Here is a 19405-nt window from a genome sequence, read left to right on the forward strand (position 1 = left end):
CACAAACAAATGAAAACACAGAATTTGTTGCTAGTTGGTCAGCCTTACAAGAAATACTAAAGAAGTCGTTTAGGCTAAAAAGAAATAATACCTAATGGCAAGCTGAATCCACAAGAAGAAATAAAGATCACTGGAAATAATAAAATAAATGTGCAATATCAAAGACTATGTAAGTACATTTTTCTCTTTTCTTAATTTCTTTAAAAAACAAGCCTGAATAAAGCAATAAATTGATCACTGTATTCTTGAGTTTACACTTCATGAAGCCATACTGGAGAAAAGCTCTATTTTACCAGAAGTAGGTCAGCATTAAACTGAAGACTGTGATGAGATGCACACTAAAAGCCCCAGCAACCAGTAAGAAAATACTTTTAACAAAATCAATTAACAGCATAATTAAAATGACACACTAAAAATAATCGTTGAAACAAAAAAGGCAGTAAAGGAGAAACAGAAACAAAAAAGATACAAGACATATGGGGGGGGGGGAGCAAAATACCAGACATAAATTCAATCACTGCAATAATTACATTAAATGTGAATGAACTAAACCCTTTAATCAAAAGGCAGAGATTATCAAACTATATTAAAAAAGGAAGATCCAACTATATTCTGTCTATAAGAGACATATTCTAGAATAATTAAAAGTAGTTGAAAGTAAAGTGATGGAAAACAGTATACCATGCAAACAGTTACCAAAAGAGAACTAAAGAGCTGTCATATCACACAAAATAGATCTAAGGAACAAGAAATATTACTAGAGATAAAGAGACATTTCCTGAAAAAAGATTAATACATCAAAAACATAGAACAATTCCAAATGTGCACAAACCTAACACACAAACCCCTCAAAATACATGAAAGAAAATCTCACAGAACCGAAAGAAGTAGATCACTCAACAACTATAATTATATATCTAAATGTTTAACTGTCAATATTAGAGAGAACTAGACATGAAGTCAGCAAAGGCATGTAAAAAATAAATTTTAAAAAAGGTATGTAAGACTTGAGTAAAACTATTTATTAACGAAGTTAATATAACAAATTCTACCCTAGGAAAGCAAAATATTCTTCTTTTCAAGTACACAAAGAACATTCTCCAAAATAGGAAACATACCAGACAATATAACAAGTAACAGTAAATTCATTTAAAACACGTTCAATAAGACAAAATTAAATTATGAATCATTTGGGAAGTATCTAAATATTTTTAATTAACCAACACACTTAAAACAAACCCATGCACCAAAGAAGTAATCACAAGAGAAAACAGATGAAAACTGAATGAAAGCCAAAAACACATGTATCGACATTCGCTGAATGCTGCTAAAGCAGCACAGAGAAGGTAACCTACACCATTAAACACCTATATTAGGAAAAAGGAAAAAAAGCCTTACATCAATAATCTAAGCTTCCACCTAAAGAAAAAAGAAAATGAGAACATTAAATAAAAGACAATAAGGATGAGAACAGAAATTTGTGAAATACAAAACAAAACAAAATAAAGTCAAAAGTTGGTTTCTTTGAAATATCCTTCTTCAGATTGTTAAACCCTTACCTGAAATGACCAAGAAAAAAAGGCAAGACACAAATTACCACAATCAAAACTTACTGAGATCACAATATATCCTTCAAAAGTAAAAGGATCATGAAGAAACACTATGAGATTATGCCAATAAATCAGACAACTTAGACAAAATGGACAAATTCTTAGAGACACAGATTAACAAAACTAAATGAAGAAACAGACAGAAAACCTGAATAGATCTGTAACTAGAAACTGAATTAGTCAGTTTTCCCACAAAGAAAAGATAGGGCCCACAAGGCTACACAGATGAATCCTATCAAATATTTTAAGAAGTAATACCAATCCTAATGAATTCTTTCAGAAAATAAAGGAAGAATGAACATTTTCCAATTCATTCTATTATCCTGATACCAAAGCCAGGCAGACATCACACAGGCAGGCATAGAACTAGAGACTAATATCCATCAAAAAACACAGATGCTTGCCTTTGATTAAGTGGTCAATAAAGTATTAAACACACACACAGATCCAACAGTCTTTAACAAAACAGTAGCAAAATGAATCTAGAAACACATTAAAAGGATACAACATCATGACTAAGTCAGATATATCACAGGAATGAGAGGTTGTCTTAAAATCCATAAAGTAACTAATATAATATACCATATAGGCAGAAGAAAGAACAAAAACCATAGTCATTTTAATAGACCCAGGAAAAAAAATGCCATGTGACAAAATCCAACACTTATTCATTATAAAAACTCTCAAAACCTTGGAAGAAAATGTCCTCAAGCCCAAAAAGGTATTTACAAAAATTCTACAGCTAACATCCTGTTCCCAACTATATTCAACATGGATGTTACAGAGAATAAATACCACAGGCCAGGAAATAAGAAGCATCCATCCACATTGTAAAAGCATAACTTCTTTTACTTGGAGGTGTGATCCTATATCCAAAAAAACACTAAGAAATAAACAAACAATAACAAATACAGTTGAATTTTTGCAAGTTCATAGGATATAAGATAGCTAATAAACACTCAGGTACTTGGGATGCCTGGGTGGCTCAGCAGTTGAGCGTCTGCCTTGGCTCAGGAGCGCAATCCCAGAGTCCCAGGATTGAATCCCACATTGGGCTCCCTTCATGGAGCCTGCTTCTCCCTCTGCCTATGTCTCTGCCTCTTTCTGTCTCTCATGAATAAAAAAATAAAATATTTTTTAAAAAAGACAAAACTCAGTTACTCTATTACAATCTGAACATTAGATAAAAAAAACAATTCCACTTAAAATCAAAATAAGTAGGAATAAATTTAACAAAAGAAGTATATAAGACTTATACACTGAAAACTATTAGACACTATTGAGAAAAATTACAAAAGATCTACATAAACAGGAAACTTTCTGTGATGATAGCTTAGAAGGCTCAATACTGTTAAGATGATAATTCTCTCTAAATCAGTATCTCTATTCAACACAATGCCTACCAAATTCTAGCAGAACTTTTTTCCTTTCCGAAATTAACAAGCTGATCCTAAAATGCCTTTGGGAATACAAAGGATCTAGAATAGCCAAAATAATTTTGGTAAAGAGGAACAAAATTTAATTTATATTTCACCATTTAAAAAAACAGTATACAGCCATAGTAATCAAGACAGTGAGGCATCAGCATTAAGGGCAGAAATACATATCAGTAGATCAAAACTGATAAACCACAAATAGAACCTTACATTCATGATCTCAACTGATTTTCAACAACAGTATCAAGGCAATTCAATAAAGAAAGGTTATTTTCAACAAATGGCACTAGGACAACTTCCAAAATCCCACTGCAAAAAAATGACCTTAAGTCCTCATACTTTACCCTATCAACAAAAAATAATGCTAAAACAGAACAGAGACCTAAGCATAAGAATTAAAATTCCTATAAGAAAATAAAGAATAAAGTCTTTGTAACTGTAGGTTGAGCAAATATATTATTTTATATTATATATATTTATATACATAAATATATAAATATATAATATATAATATATTATATAATAATATATATTATAATAATACAATATATAAATATATAATATATATATTATATTATTTTATAGGACATTAAGCAGAATCCATTAAAAAAATTGGTAAGATTGGTAAGATTATACTTTATCAAATTAACAGACTTTTTGCTCTTCAAAAGACAACATTAAGAAAAGAGACAAGCCAGACTGGAACAAAATACTTGCAAATCATAAAGTACTGAATCTGGAATACAAGGAAGGACCTCTTCAACTCATGAAACAACATAATTTAATTACACAGACATTTCACCAAAGATACACAAATGGCGAATGAATACATGAAAAAATGTTCAACATTATTAGTCATTGTAAAAATGCAATTCTAAGCCACAATGAGGTATCACTACACTCCTACCAGAATCACCAAAATCCAAAAGACTGACAATACACCAAGTTTTGGTGATAATACAGAGAAACTAAAAATTCAGACATTTATGGTGGGAATGGCAACAGGAAAACAGCCTCGCCTGGTAGCTTAAGTTAAACACATACTTTCCAAACAACCGGCAATTTCAAAAGTTCTAATGAAGATAAATAAAAACACATGTCCACACACAGACACAACAGGCCCAAACTAAAGCAACCAAAATGCCCATCAACTGGTGACTGGACAAACATATGAAAGAATAGTACTCAATTTTAAGAGACTAACTCCTGATAAATTCTGTGACACAGGTAAATCTCAAAAATATTATGCTAAATGAAACAAGCCAAAAACAAAAGACTACGTATTAGGACTCCATTTATATGAAATTTCTAGAAAAGTTAAATCTCTAGAGATGAAAGTCAATTAGTGATTGCCTAAGGCTAGAGGTAGAAGCAGAAATTAACTACAGACAAGAGGGAACTTTTCTGGGTGAAGAAAGTATTCTAAAACTAGATAATGATGGGTGCACAACTCCAGAAATTTACTAAAAAATACTGAATTGTATACTCACAGTCATGTATCTTATGGTATGTAAACTATCTCAACAGTGTTTACAAAACGTTAACAACACATGGGGGAAGGGGCCTCCTTTATGGTTTTAATTACACTATCCAAAACGCCTTGCTCAGTTTATGGCACATAGTACGCACTCAAATCTTTTCTGAGTTAAAATAAAAAAATTGTGGAGCATTTCCCTGTCAATTGGACAACCCTTGACCGTTTACTGCATACCAGAAACTACTCCAGGCCACACAGACCATCAACGAATTACGTAAACAAGATCCCTGATGCTTCTGATACGTAAAAAAAAAATTTGTTAAGATTTTATTTATTTATTCATGAGAGATACAGAGAGAGAGGCAGAGACACAGGCAGAGGGAGAAGCAGGCTCCATGCAGGAAGCCTGACGTGGGACTCGATCCTGGGACTCCAGGATCACGCCCTGGGTTGAAGGTGGCACTAAACCTCTGAGCCACCAGAGCTGCCCCCTGATATGTAATTTAATGACATGAAGTGAACGAGGAAGAAATGAGGAAAGGGAGGTGCTGTGAAGAAAATAAACAGGGTAGGGTGACATGCCTGTCCCACAGGCAGCTTCAGTTAGGTGGTCTGAGGAGACATCTAAAAGGAGGTGGTCATATAGGCTGAGGCAAAAATGTTAAGACAAGACGGCCATGTGAAGATGAGGAGGAGGGAGAACATTGCAGACAGAGAGTGGCAGGGCCGTGGCACACTACAGGTACAGAGAGATGACAGACTGGCTGAAGCAGAAGGAGTGGTGAACAAAGCGGGATGGGATGAGTCAGAGTACTATGAAGGACCACATGGGGCAGGGTCTTCCAAGTTAAGGTAACAAATTTAGAATTCATGCCAAGGATCACTGAATACCACTGGGTAAGTTTTAAGAAACGTGCATATCATCTCTCCCATAAAAATCTTCTCAATAAAAGACATTCCATGATTCCTTAATAAGTTAAAGATCTGAATAATACACAATGCTGATGGCTTCTGTTATCAAAGCTTTGGGTTTAAGATATTAATGCTATCAGACTGTGTATCTTATATACTTCATTTCAATTACTGATTACCTTATAAGAATAGGGAGAAGGTCTGAGGTTACCTATTTACCAATTATTTCCCCAAAGCATTAAGTGATTGATTTACATCTGCTAGGTAACAGGCTTTCCTCCTTGACATGCTCAATTCTGTGCCTCCTACCATTTATTATGGAACATTTTACTAATTTTGTTCCTGCACCAGTTTAATGTTTTGCTGTCCCCAAATCATGCCATCTGTTTTCCCTAAGGTCTATTTTTAAAAAGTTAAGAAGCATTGGCATTTCAGACATTCTGCATCTTTCGAAATACACAGGAAGGAGCTTACTTCTCCGGCATAATAAAGTGCAGCAAGGACCAGAGCTCTTTGAGGGAATTCTGAAGAGGGGTCCCCGTAATCAGGAGCCTATGGTGGGACTTGAAATCAATCAGAGTTTTATACAATAAAGAGTCATCATTCTTCAACCGATGGGCTTCATCCACTCCCAGAAAGGCCCAGTTAATACTGCCCAGCACAGTCTAAAGTAAAAACAAAACAGAACGAGCCACCAGGTCAGAAGGGAACCCAAAAGTACTTTCAACTGTTAATTATCTCTGTACAAATACCATCACAAAGGTATACATAGAAACATTTATTCTTCACATATTTAAATTATATTAGGACTGCTCTGTTTATTCTGTTTTTGGCCAGATTGGTGTCTACTCAGAAGAGCATATCACCACCATCACTTTTGAGTTATTCAGGGGGAAAAGGGAGTCTTTTATGCCAAGTGTTGCTGCATGCCCCACAGCAAGAACACAAAAATTGGTATGCTGGGCAAAAACAATACAAAAAAAAAAAAAACAACATGATTTTGCAGTCTCTCCTTAAATAAGATTCTTCTCTGCCTATTCTCCACCCCAACCCTGAAGCACAGAAACACTTAAGAGCCACCAAATTGAACTCATTTACACTTATTGTCACCAATGGAACCACCTGCCACATACATTTCTTAGTAACTGTAGAAAGGAGATGGTGTAAAAACCTTCATTTTTCTGTCCTCTTCACAGAGACCATTCACATCATCTATTGTGGGAAAATTGCTTGACAATGATATGATGGGAAATGCCCAGGATGGCGCTCAGGTAAGTTACTGGCCTCAATACCCTTTCATCCTGTTAGATGTGATCTAAAGTCCCCTTCAACTGTAAGGTTCTGATTTTTATTTACAACCTTAATATTCTTTGCAGATTGCTTGTTCACGGTTTGCTTTTTTAAATAAATAAAAGTAACATGGCAAGTGGGAAGCACAGGCCCCGCCATTTCCACAAGTCACACTACAAAATTACACACCTTATCTTTTAAGAGGATCTCATATGTTGTTATAAGTGCATTGAACTTCAGTCTTTTAGTCTGAGAATGAATCCATTCATATTCCCGTATCTAGAAGAGAAACCAGTAATTAAGATACAATTTCTACTTTTACTTTTCTAGATCACCAGCAGTCTTGTGACAAATGCAACAGAAACATGCCAAATAAAAAATAAACCTGAGTAGAATTTAATGAATATTTTATACATTCTAAATTGACCTAGGCAACCAAAATATTAAGCAGTAGAGAATAAAAAGATCACTCACTGAGCAGCAAAAACTTTACTGTGAGAATTCAAATAAACTGTCATCAACCCCTACCCCTGCCCCAACACATTTGACCAAAAAACCTCACTGCAACTACAACTAAACCCTGGTGACTTGAACTTATCTAGTGATCTCCCTGAATGTTAATTTTCTTAAGGATATTTTATTATTCTTTGCTCTTTGGTAAGGCAATACTTTTATTAACAAGTAGAACAAATCCCAACCTCTGGCTCAGTCAGAAATGTCATTAATCTAGAGCAGAAAGATGTGGCCTCCAAGAAAAAGGGAAAGAAGGGTTTAGGATGAAAATGCAATTTAATGAGTGAAAATAATGTCAATGTAAAGGAACACAAAACTAACACATTCATACTGCAGTGTAATGAGCTCCAGCAAGCACAATGGCCCAAGAAAAAGCTCCCGCAGTTTGTATGGATCGGAGAACAGGACAAGGAGTGTGTGCAGGTGATCACTAGCAAGTGGGCAGAAAGAACAAAGAAAAGGAGGATTGGAGGAGTCCACATAGGAAACTACCCTGACTCTACAAATTTTCAGAGTTCACTTTGTCTTCACCTGTGAATGCACTGCTTGAAGCCATTTTGCATAATCTGAGGTTTTTTTCCTTTTGTAATGGCTAACAAATGGATTAGCACAGCTAAGAACTGCAATTTTTTTAGAAACTCAAAATTAGAGCAGTGAAATCTGCCAAGGTTTAGGTTAGACAATTTGAATGAAAATATTTAATAAAAAATAAATTTCAAAAAGCATAATACATAACATCTCTTTTAAAGGTCTGAGGATTCCTGATTGTTTGCTCTTGTGATAAGCAGTCTACTAGAAACAGTTTACTCTAACTTCACACAGAACAAAAGAGCAAAGGTCTGGGACCAGACACTTCTCTGTCCAGACCCCAGCTCTGCCACATCCTAGATGGTGGGGACAAGTGTTAAACTCTCGGAGTCCTTTTTCTTCATCAATTGGTTAGAAAGCACCATCTACTTGGAGGAAAATCACGAGGGTTACAGCTAATATACACAAAGCACGCAGCACAGGTCCTCGCATATTAACAGGTGCTTTTGAATAAGTCAGTCATTATGAAGAAATGATTTGCTAAACAGAGATCAACTCAACCTTCCATGTTCTAAGTTCCTGAAGCTCATGTTAAGGTTGAAAACAGACAAATAATTCTCATTTTTATAGCCCTAGAATGGCTCATTCTCCTTTCTCTTTATTCTTTCAAGTTCTACAACCTCACTATTTTAAAAGGCTGGGAAATCAACTATAAGAACTTGGTTTTAGTAGTAGGTCTCTGCTCAAACAGCAAAAATATCAACCTTCCACAAATACATTACATTATTCATTTATAAATAAAGTGGTCTTAGAAATACAAAAGACAGAAGAAAAAACTACAGCAATCCAACTAAAAGAGATTCCCATTTATGTACTGCCGTAGCTTTCCTTTAAAGCAGTCAGCATGTTTTAAAGAACATCTGAGTTGCACTTTTGTGATACATAAATCTCCCAACATTGGGGACATAGCACAGTGTCAGAATCATAGTGTTACTGAAGACTATAACGATTTCAGGTCAATTTCCAAAATACATTTATAACACAGATTCTATCCCAATTCTTTTTGTTTACACACCGTATTTCTGCTCATCAGGTCACCTATGTAAACCACTACGTTAATCTCTGGTGCCCAGATTTCAAACTCCCTCTGCCATGAGGTGAGGGTGGATAAAGGGACGACTATAAGAAAGGGGCCATACAGCTGGTGTTGGTGGAACAGGTAGGAGAGGAATGATATGGTCTGGATGGTCTTTCCTAGGCCCATTTCATCAGCAAGGATTACACTGTTACTTCTGCAGAAAGAGAAAAAAACAAAACAAAACAAAATCATTAGTTCACACACACACACACAGCAAAGAAGCCAATGCCTCACAATTCACCAATCAAGGCACCGATTCCATCCAAGCCTCAAATTTATTTCCTCTCCTGCATAAGAAGAAAGCAGAAGCTATACAACAGGAAAAGTAACAAGTGATCAGAGTATAACCAAATTTGGATTACTATGAGACCTTATTCAGACTATATTCTTTACCTTGCATTTTGGTCTTTCTTTCCTTGTAACAGAGCAGGCAGATTTTATTATATTGGGGTGTCCAGGAACAGGACCTTGGGTTTCAGCATTACAGAAAGCAGAAGCAAACTGGCTATTCACCACTGCTGGTGAACCCTACAGCCTGACAGTCCTGTGTCTCTGCCCAAATCATCCACCCATTCCACTACATGCCACTGGACTGTTTAATGCTACACACGCAACTCCCTAGGCACATGTGCTGTAGGGCATGGAGCTTGTTTTAGATACAGGACAGTCTACAGGAAAGGTAGGCAGGCTACAGATCAGATTTCTGAATCCACTTACACCTACCAAATGAAAATATCTGGGAAAGGGCTCAGGGATCTGTACTTTTACAGATACTTCTGGATATTCTGATGCAGATGTATTCCTTGGACTACATTTTGAGAAACACTGCTCTAGGAGACAGTCTAGATTTCAACTGGATACTAACAGGAGAGGATTTTCCAGATAGAAGAAAAACACTCAAGCAATGGCCAGAGTAGGAAGTATGTTCAGGAAACAGAAAACAACCCATTTGGCATGGAATTAGGAATAGATATATGGCAAAAGGCTACAAACATTAAGAGACTGTTGAAAATCAGGCTATGAAGGTTTACAAATACTAACAAGTGCTTAATCAATGAACCAGAAAGAACTGAAAGTAATATGCAAGTTAAAGAGAACTGATTAGAAAAACAAGACATTCTATTTACCAAGAAGAGATTAAATTTTTAAAAATACATTGTATGTTCCACAGAATAGCTAATTTTAGAGGGAAAGAACAAAGTCAAAAATATACTGGGGGAAGGGAAAAGGAGGAGCCATACCTTTCTATAATCAGGTTGACCTATTTTATGCACTATTCAGACATAGTATGTCCCTTTGAGTAATTTCCCTCCTCTTTCTCTCACCCTTCCGGCGGGGAGCAACTAACCTCATTTCCTCCAACATTTCCTCTCCCTAGCAAGCTACCACTGTTTGTATATACATATTATAAGAGACTTGAAATCATCTGCCCATTTTTCTAAAACTAAGCTAATACAGCATACTATTTAACATAAAGTTCCTATGACCAGGGCCCAACGACTTCTTGGGCCTGTTCAGCTGACTCTGAATTGTTCAGATGGAAGTAGAGAAAGCTAGCCAAGGACTCCACAGAAACAAGTAGAACTATGAATCAGGTACATGACATCTTCGTTCCTAGGAGCCTTCATAAGAGGGTCAGGAGACATAGCTTGAGGTTCCACCTAGCCTTATAACTATCCTAAAGGAAGAGTAGGTCTCACTATTCTCTGAAACCAAACCCATTTTCAAACAATTTAGAATAATTCTATGAGATACACATTCTTAGTCATGCAAACAGAATCTCAAGAGCTCTCATGTTCCTGTCAGATACTGCATTAGGTTTTATAGGACACAGAGGTGGTTGGATTGGGAAGCAGACACTGTATATTTATCCCTAACTAGAAACCACTTTTCTGGCATCGAGAAAAGCTGCTCACACGTTTTTATTTTCAGGCTGCAGTTTAACTCTCAAACAAGAATTTCTGCTTTACTATAAAACACTGAAGAAATTAAGAGCTGCATGTAGGTGAATGAGTTTGTAGGCAGGCATTCAGGTACTTCTCACATTGTATATACCCTGTGAGAGCAGGGAAATGAAATGAAAACACCTCTGGGACCCCTCAGACACAGTAATCAGAGACTACGAATTGCAACTGAACTGATGAATGAAATTCATGAGTACTGTCTCAAAGTATCTTTAAACTTCTAACGCTATCATCACAGCTTTTTCTTTTTTAAGATTAAGATGGTTTTGTTAAAAGAAGAAAGAATAATTTTATAGATTCAACCAGACTTTTCCCTAAACAGCATGTACAGCAATATCAGGAAGGCAAATTTCACACTATTCTTCAGCATGGCCACAGGACATTAAGTCAAAGGTTTCCCTGGCCTAGAAGGAAAATGAGTGGAAAACAGACATTTTCTTCATTCTCCTTCTACATTAAAGATCTGGGCAAACTATCTTGCTATCTATACCCATGAATAACATGTTATGATGTAGGTCTCTGGCTATGACAAATTAGCCCCAACTAATTAACCAAGTACTATTTACTTCAGATTAAAATGGTTATTACATACTTCTATAAACTCCTAGAAAAGCTTTCCCTCAATCACATACTTTTTGTTTCTGTAATACACAAAGAAACAAAGAAGTAATTATTTGTACTTAACAATAAAGAAGTCAGAAACTGTAAAGAAAATGTCAAACGTCTTTTTCTACCTACTTGCACCAGGAATGAGCAAGCCAGTTGAGACCTTCTAGCTGATAATCACGGAGCTCCAGATTCTCCCCTCCTAAATATGTCGGCTGTTTCTTTAAAGCCACAAATCGTGGTCTCTGCTTCAAGGCCTGAAAAACAAAAATTAACAAAGTCCAGGTCTGAAGAAGACTTTCTTGCTATTCCTATATAAAATGCTAGCTGTGATTTATGTGTTCTGAACCATAGCACAAATGTTTAAATTTCATATCTGCATCACCAACCACCCAACCCAGCCTACCCCACCTCCTTCCGTTGTGGTCTGTATTCCCAAAGCCAGATGCATCCCAAATAGTTTTTGGTTCACATGCTCCTGGTCCTGAAATCAGTCCATGAACAAAATTACACAGCACTCGTTTTATATCATCTCTATCATACAACAAGGAACGCTATACTATCACTTTTACATTATCTCCTTCTAAACCGTACAAAACACCACCTCTGGGAAAGTCTCTATACACTAAACCCAGCAGAACTGTACCATGATAGCATTTGCAAATCCTGAAAAGCAGCCTCCACCTAGTTGGAACCCCCAGTGTGCAAGTTTGGTTTTTCTAATGAAAAGGACATGAAGAACCATGCAGTCTAGTAAGGCCACGTCTCTATGGTTTGTACAAAATATGGACTCTGTGGCTAAATCCATGTGGGAAACAATGTAATAGGTTACACTGATTTCATTACTTGTGCCTTTCCCATGTCTAAAATGCTTGTGCATATTGTGAATTTACAGGAAAAATTCATTTAGGAATGCTTTCCAAAGTTCTTTGGCCATGAAGTCTTTCTTCAGGGAGTATTTCCCTGAAGAGTAGGGCTCTGTGGAATCCGCATGCTATTACATGGAGTGTCATCCTAGCAGTTTGATAAGGTGATTACTCATCATCACAGCTCTCCTCTGTGACACCAGGCAGCAAATCGAATCTGACTCCTCGTGCTCGATACACTGAACACTGTATCCACTTCTGCCAAGTCTCCCCCATAATGCTTCTCCCATCTGATCCTTTCATCCCATGGCACTTCCCTTATCCTTACACTATTCCTCCCTAATGGAGGACTTCTATGGCATCTTCTTGGCTGGACCTTCTGGCTTTTCTAAGAGCCTCCTCCAGAGTTTCCTGCACACTCCTTTGAGATGGAGCTTTCTAACTCGTTTTTTATGCAGCTGCTCTTCTCACATCAATGCCCACAGGATAAAGTTCAAATTACTTTTCAAGTTATTCAAGACATACACACTCGACTTAAATGCACTCGTCAACATCACCTTCCTCCCTTCCCACCCAAAGTGTATCCTTCTCCTGCATCCTTCATGGGAGGGTAATAACCTGGGCCCCCTTTTGTCTGTCTGTCCAGCACTCACCCATTCCTCAAGGACCAGGAAAGTTCAAGTACCACAACCTCCTCTTTAGCTCTTTAAAACCTCAAGGACTACTGGAGCTCAGTGACTCTGCCTCTCTACTTCTCTGACACCAATTATTTATTACACTCACTGCCCCCTTAATTACACACAGCAGTTCACAGATGGAGGTTTGGTGCCATGAACTGGATGTCAACTTCTCAGAGACAGAGCCCATGTCTTAATAGACTTTTACTACGGAGGCACATTTTTTAATACGTGGAATGGATTCCAATGAAGGGAAAGCATACGTGCGATCAATCTAAATAAATAAATCTAAATAAAGGACCATATCTATTTAGGCTCTGAGAATTTAAATCCTCTCCTCATTCCTGTCCCTTCTATTTAAAGTGCTTAATCTTTTTCAAATATCCTGTACATGATTTCCAATTAGACATACCTGGATGTGTGGATTTTAAGAATAAAGAGGTCAGCAAAGCCATTATACAACTCATGCTCTCCCTGTTTTTTTTTTACTGTGATGTTGAGGTTAATTCAACTTCTTTCACTTCAAAACGGGAACTATCATTTAGGTTTGTACTATTTTCTCTTCCCAATAAAATATCTATGTGACCAACCCTTTCTATTAACACCTCTTTCCCCTGGAAAATCAAAAGCCAGCAATCACCACACCTTGCATTCTCTTGTTGGGATGGTTTTTGAGTTGTTCCGACTATGGAAGCTGTCAATGCAGCTCTGGAACTTCTTGCCAATCAAGGCTTCATCTTCCCAGCTGCACTCTGAATATGGCAGTCCCATCCATTTGCATAGATACTCAGGTTCATTTGAAGGCGCCGGCTTCCGACTGTGAGCTATTTCATATACAAAAATTGGTAAATTACCAACTGTCATTAAAGGAGGAGGAGTGACATTCTGTTTTACATATAACCACTGAAAAGCCACCTGGCAAAACAGTAAATATTCTGCAAAACATGAACTGCTCTTAAATGCTCAATAACATTTATTAACCAGAACCCTTGCTCACCTGGAAAATCTGTCTGACCCAGTGTAGATTTGCTTGTCTTCACAGCTAAAGAAATGGAAAATAAGATAAAAAAATTATCACTATAACAAAGAGTGACATTTTAGGTCCTATGAGTAAGAACACAAATATACAATATTGCATTAAAAAACAAAACAAAACAAAACAAAAAACCACAGTCCTCCCACAGCTCTGTGTCACAATTACCCCATTCCTCTGTTCCCCTTTACCTCAAAACTCCCCAGGAGACTTATTTCTACTCACTGTACCCCCTCATTCTCTCTTAAAGCCCCTCCCCCCCCCCCCCCCCCCCCCCGCCCCAGTCAGGCCTGCATCATCCCTACCATTCCACAGTTCCACTTCACCAGCATCACACCTGGGGCCAAATTCAAGGATCAACTCTTAGCCCTCCTGGCATTTGGCTAGCAGAATTTCCTCCTTCCCAAACCCATGAATCACTTGGCTTCCAGGATATACTCCCCCAAACCCACTCCAATCTCACTGGCTATTGTCTCCTGGGGCTTCCCCCTGTCTTCCAAAACCTGTAATGTTCTCAGACTTCCTATTCTCACTATGTATACTATTTCTGATATTCTCAGTAAATCTTAGGCTTTACATACTATTTATACACGGATAAATTTCCAAATTTAAATCCCCAGCACAGACTAAGAGATTGAAACTCCAGGCTCACATATGCTACAGCCTTCACAATATTCCCACTTAGACAACTAAGAAGTAAAGCAGACTTACAAATATCAAACCAAGCTCTTGATTTTCACTCCAAAAATCAGCTCTTCTCTTAATCTTTCCATTTCAGTAAATATTTGTTCTCCTGTTTGCTTGGGTCAAAAATCTTGATATCACCCTAACATCTATCTCTCAAGCCCCAAATCATAATTTACCAGCAAATCTTGTTAACTTCTCCTTCAAAATATCTAGTCTCAAAGAGTAAGCCCGCAAAATGCATTTTGTCATTTACATTATCCAAAACCAAAAGCCATTATTCATGGAGATCAAACACTGCTCAAGTAAGTTTCCATGTGCTCACCAATTACTCTTTCGACTATCTGATACTGTTTGTTCAACTCTGAGGCCAGCTCTTGTTGGCAGTTAAAATATTCCACATCTTCAGGAGAAACTTTTCCTAACCTACACAGAAGAAAAAAAAAATGCATACCAGTTAGATTTGGAAAATCTATATACATCTATCAAAGTCAAGGCAAAAAGAGAAAAGGAAATGGAGTCTTTACTTCCATCTGTCCCTTTGGAAATCTTTTACTACTAGTAAGGCCAGATATTTTACAAAAAAATACACTTTCAAAAACTCTTAAGACTCATAGGACACACCATTGTTCTTTCTTTACAGAGAAACCTAAAAATAACTACTTTGTATGATAAATTCATATATCTAAACAGAATAGGACAATAAGTGCAGCCCCAGTGGCGCAGCAGTTTAGCACCGCCTGCAGCCCAGGGTGTGATCCTGAAGACCCAGGATTGAGTCCCGTATCAGGCTCCCTGCATGGAGCCTGCTTCTCCCTCTGCCTGTGTCTCTGCCTCTCTCTCTCTCGCTCTCCCTCTCACTCCTCTCTCTGTGTCACTAATGAATAAATAAAATCTTAAAAAAAAAAAAAAAAAGGAAAAAGAATAGGACAATAATACAATCTTCTATATTTAAAAGGAAACATGCCTTTTTTCATATAGGTATGAGGTTTAGGAGTGATTCAATGTAGCTTTTATGAAAAACCAGTTATTCCTGGCATCAAAATTCTATAGAAGGATAACAGCAGTAACCAGAAATGAAATGCTACTGTACCTCTTAGGACTTTAAATTTCTAACCACTTTACAACCTACACCATCTTCAGGACACTCAAAGGAAAAATAAAGAAAGAAAGGACCATACTGTGGGTAATAGTGAAAGGGGACCTAGAACCCATCTGGCCCTACTTCTAACACAAAAAAAAACCAGATCACATTACACTAACAGGTGTGTCTTCAGGATTGAACTTGATTATTAGTTTAGGTTTGTGGGTACTACAGCCCCCACATATTTCTCATATGCAACTCAATCACATTCAAAGTTATAAGAAAACTAAAAACACAACAGTCTAACACAGCTTCAGGAGTTCTGTTTTTGTCACACCATTTCTGCAAACGGTGTAAAACTAAGAATAGTGTTAAGTACATCAGAACCCAGATAGTTCTAGAATATTAGCTCCTGACATCTAAGCAACCCCAACATACATGAGAAATAACAAAGTGTTTAGGAGCTCTGGCTGCCAGAGTTCCAAACCTGGGTCCCCCCAGAAAAGCTGCTCTGTGCCTCACTCCTTCACCTACAAAATGTATACAACAAGGAGAATCTCATGGGCTTATTGTGAGGATTAAAAAAAAAATCACGTGCACAAAATGCTCCATAAACTACTTATTACTATTCAACTCTACAAACTTGGTGACCACATATGGAAATATATACTGTCTTCAGGTCACAATTTTATAAAACGGAATTTTGGCTGGCTCTGTGCTCAATAATCAAGGCAAAATTTGAGTTCCTAGACAGCTGTGCATTCCCCACATTATTTAAAAACCTTCCCTTCCCTGAAGGCTGCAAATATCCCATGACTTTAAAAATGTACCATTGCTTGATTTCATCCTCTTTCTTCTTGAAGTTCTCTAATTTTTTTAGTCCTTTCACTTTCTGCTGCTGTAAGGATTCTTCACTCTCCCATGTGCTGTGGATATAAGACCAACCCTTCCACTTGATGAGGTACTGGACTTCGCTTTCATCCTTTTCAGTGTCAAAGTCACCACTAGGGTCTCCATTAGCTTCAATCGCATATACAGTAGTAGAAGCTCCAGTGGCTGCAAAACAATTCATATAAACTTTGAAAAGTGTATTAAACCAGACTCTGAAAAAGCTTCTCAAGTATGGATTCATCTGAAGAGTCTCTTTTTGGATGAAGCACAAAATACTCTGACTTAAAAATATGCACAAATTCACAAACAATACAGGATGAACAAGATCTGTAATTTCAAATATTTTCAAAGTGCAAACCCAATTTCTAAACTTTAAAATGTTTTCCAAAATTTGCTGATGAAATCAAAGAAATCCTTGTATCCAAAGTAAAGGTGGAAGAGAAATATCCTTTTGGTTTGGTCCCTATTAACTCAGAAAACAAGTCTGTCTCTCCCAGAAATCTAAGAAAACAAAAATCCCCACCATCACCCTGTCCAATTACCCATCCACCCAAAGTACTCTGTTAACTCTCAACCTCCAATGAGGCTGGATGAAAAAAAAGACAAAGAAAAAAGAATTAGGCAATATTTCATATTTTCTACATGGAAGCTTACTTTAAAGAAACAGAGTTAGGAGACACCTCAAGTTAGATATTTAAAAAAAAATCTTGGGATGCCTGAGTGGCTCAGCAGTTGAGCGCCTGCCTTCATTTATTTTTTTTTAAGAATTCATTTATTTATTCATGAGAGACACACACACACACACACAGAGAAACAGAGAGAGAGACAGAGACAGAGAGGCAGAGACACACAGAGGCAGAGGGAGAAGCAGGCTCCATGTAGGGAGCCCAACGTGGGACTCGATCCTGGGCCTCCAGGACCACACCCTGGGCTGAAGGCAGCACTAAACCGTTGAGCCACCTGAGCTGCCTTTCTTTTTTTTTTTTTTTTTTTTAATAAAGATTTCATTTAATTATGAGCGCCTGCCTTCAGGCCAGGGCATAATTCTGGAGTCCCGAGATCGAGTCCCACATCGGGCTCCCTGCATGAAGTCTACTTCCCTCTCTGCCTATGTCTCTGCCTCTCTCTCTTTCCATGTCTCTCATGAATAAATAAACAAAACTTAAAAAATAAATAAAAATAAAAATCTTCACTGTCATCCACATATGTATTTCGCCAGTTTGACACACTTCACAAGGAGATTCAGAAACCCCTAATTAAAGGTAAAATTGTTTAATGTTTGTGAGCAAGAATCTCTGCTACATCACTGCTTTCTAAGAGATTAACATATCTTTACTATCTTAATTTTCAAGTCTCAAAGACATACAGCACATATATCCCTACATCCTCAGCAATGAAACATGAGACTGGGTCAGAAAAACTTCCATTTTCATGCAAACTGGTGCAGCCACTCTGGAAAACAATACAGAAGTTCCTCAGAAAGTTAAAAACAGAGCTACCCTACAATCCAGCAACTGCACTACAAGGTATTCACCCAAAGGATACAAAAATATGGATTTGAAGGCGCACATGTACCTCAATGTTTACAGCAGCATTATCAACAACAGCCAAATTATGGAAGGAGTCCAAATGTCCACTGACAGATGAATGGACAGAGAAGATATGGTACATATACACAATGGAATATTACTCAGCCATAAAAAAGAATGAAATTTTGCCATTTGCAACAACATAGATGGATCCAGAGAGTATTACGCTCAGTGAAATAAGTCAGAGAGGGACAAGTACCATATAACTTCACTTATGTGGAGTTTAAGAAACAAAACAGATGAAAGGGGCGGGGGGGAGATGCAAATAAAAAAACAGACTCCTGACTACAGAGAAAAGCTGATGGTTGGTTGCCAGAATGGAGGCAGGTAGGCGGGGATGGGTCAAACAGGTAATGAGAATGAAGGAGTGCACTTCTGATGAGCATGAGATGATCCATGGAAGTGCTGAATCACTATATGGTATACCTGACACTAATATTACACTGTATGTTAACTAATTAAAATTTAAATTAAGACTTGATAAAAAAAAAAATCCACATTTCACCACCAATGTAAGCATGGACTGAAATTCATCTCAGAGCTGAAAATACACAAGATTTGGACCTCGCTGAGCAGATATACGAAGTAATTTGCTTCCCAAAGACACATACCTCCTTTCTTTCCCAGCCTTGAATCTAAGACCTTTTCAATAGTTTCACTGTTATCCTGCTGCTCATCGGCTCCTTCTCCAGTCATCTCAATGAGGTCATCAGAGTCGGTCTCAAAGTCATCATCTTCCTTGTAACTGCATGAGGAATAATGCCGAATAAATGAGAAGCTACCGTTTCAGACTTAAACAACATTAAATATATCACCATTAAAGAACTATACCCTTTTGGTTCCATGTTGTCTTAAGATCAGCCACAGTTAAAGTGGGCTCAGAGTTCCTTTTTTCCTACTTAAGTAGTTATGCATGTCCACAAAGAACTGCAGGAAGGCTCACTCATAGTTCAAAATAAAACCAGACTACATTTTGTAGTGATTTGTGTAAGTAAGATACACACAACTCCAAGGACACGGCTATGCTTTCCTTTTGTGATAGGAGATCATGACCACAGAAACGAGGGAACAACTACAAAGAAAATGCATGATAAATGAAAAAAAGTT

General features: G+C 37.3%; 1 protein-coding gene across 5 annotated transcripts in view; it reads right to left on the reverse strand.

The window, feature by feature from the left end:
- The window catches only part of CHD2 (chromodomain helicase DNA binding protein 2), a 122081-nt gene that overhangs the window by 61530 nt on the left and 41146 nt on the right, over positions 1–19405 (reverse strand). For 4 of the 5 annotated variants that reach the window (XM_041752310.1, XM_041752311.1, XM_041752312.1 and 1 more), the window contains 9 exons: positions 18910–19043; positions 16649–16874; positions 15060–15160; positions 14015–14059; positions 13663–13841; positions 11607–11731; positions 8842–9058; positions 6915–7004; positions 5910–6100 (listed from right to left, as the gene is read on the reverse strand). In XM_041752310.1, the coding sequence (XP_041608244.1) occupies positions 5910–6100; positions 6915–7004; positions 8842–9058; positions 11607–11731; positions 13663–13841; positions 14015–14059; positions 15060–15160; positions 16649–16874; positions 18910–19043 (1308 nt within the window). Of the gene's footprint in view, positions 1–5909; positions 6101–6914; positions 7005–8841; positions 9059–11602; positions 11732–13662; positions 13842–14014; positions 14060–15059; positions 15161–16648; positions 16875–18909; positions 19044–19405 lie in introns of those variants that run through there. The other variant, XM_041752314.1, reaches the window with a different exon arrangement.

This window comes from Vulpes lagopus, chromosome 4 (genome assembly GCF_018345385.1).
Source record: "Vulpes lagopus strain Blue_001 chromosome 4, ASM1834538v1, whole genome shotgun sequence".
Taxonomy (NCBI): Eukaryota; Metazoa; Chordata; class Mammalia; order Carnivora; family Canidae; genus Vulpes; species Vulpes lagopus.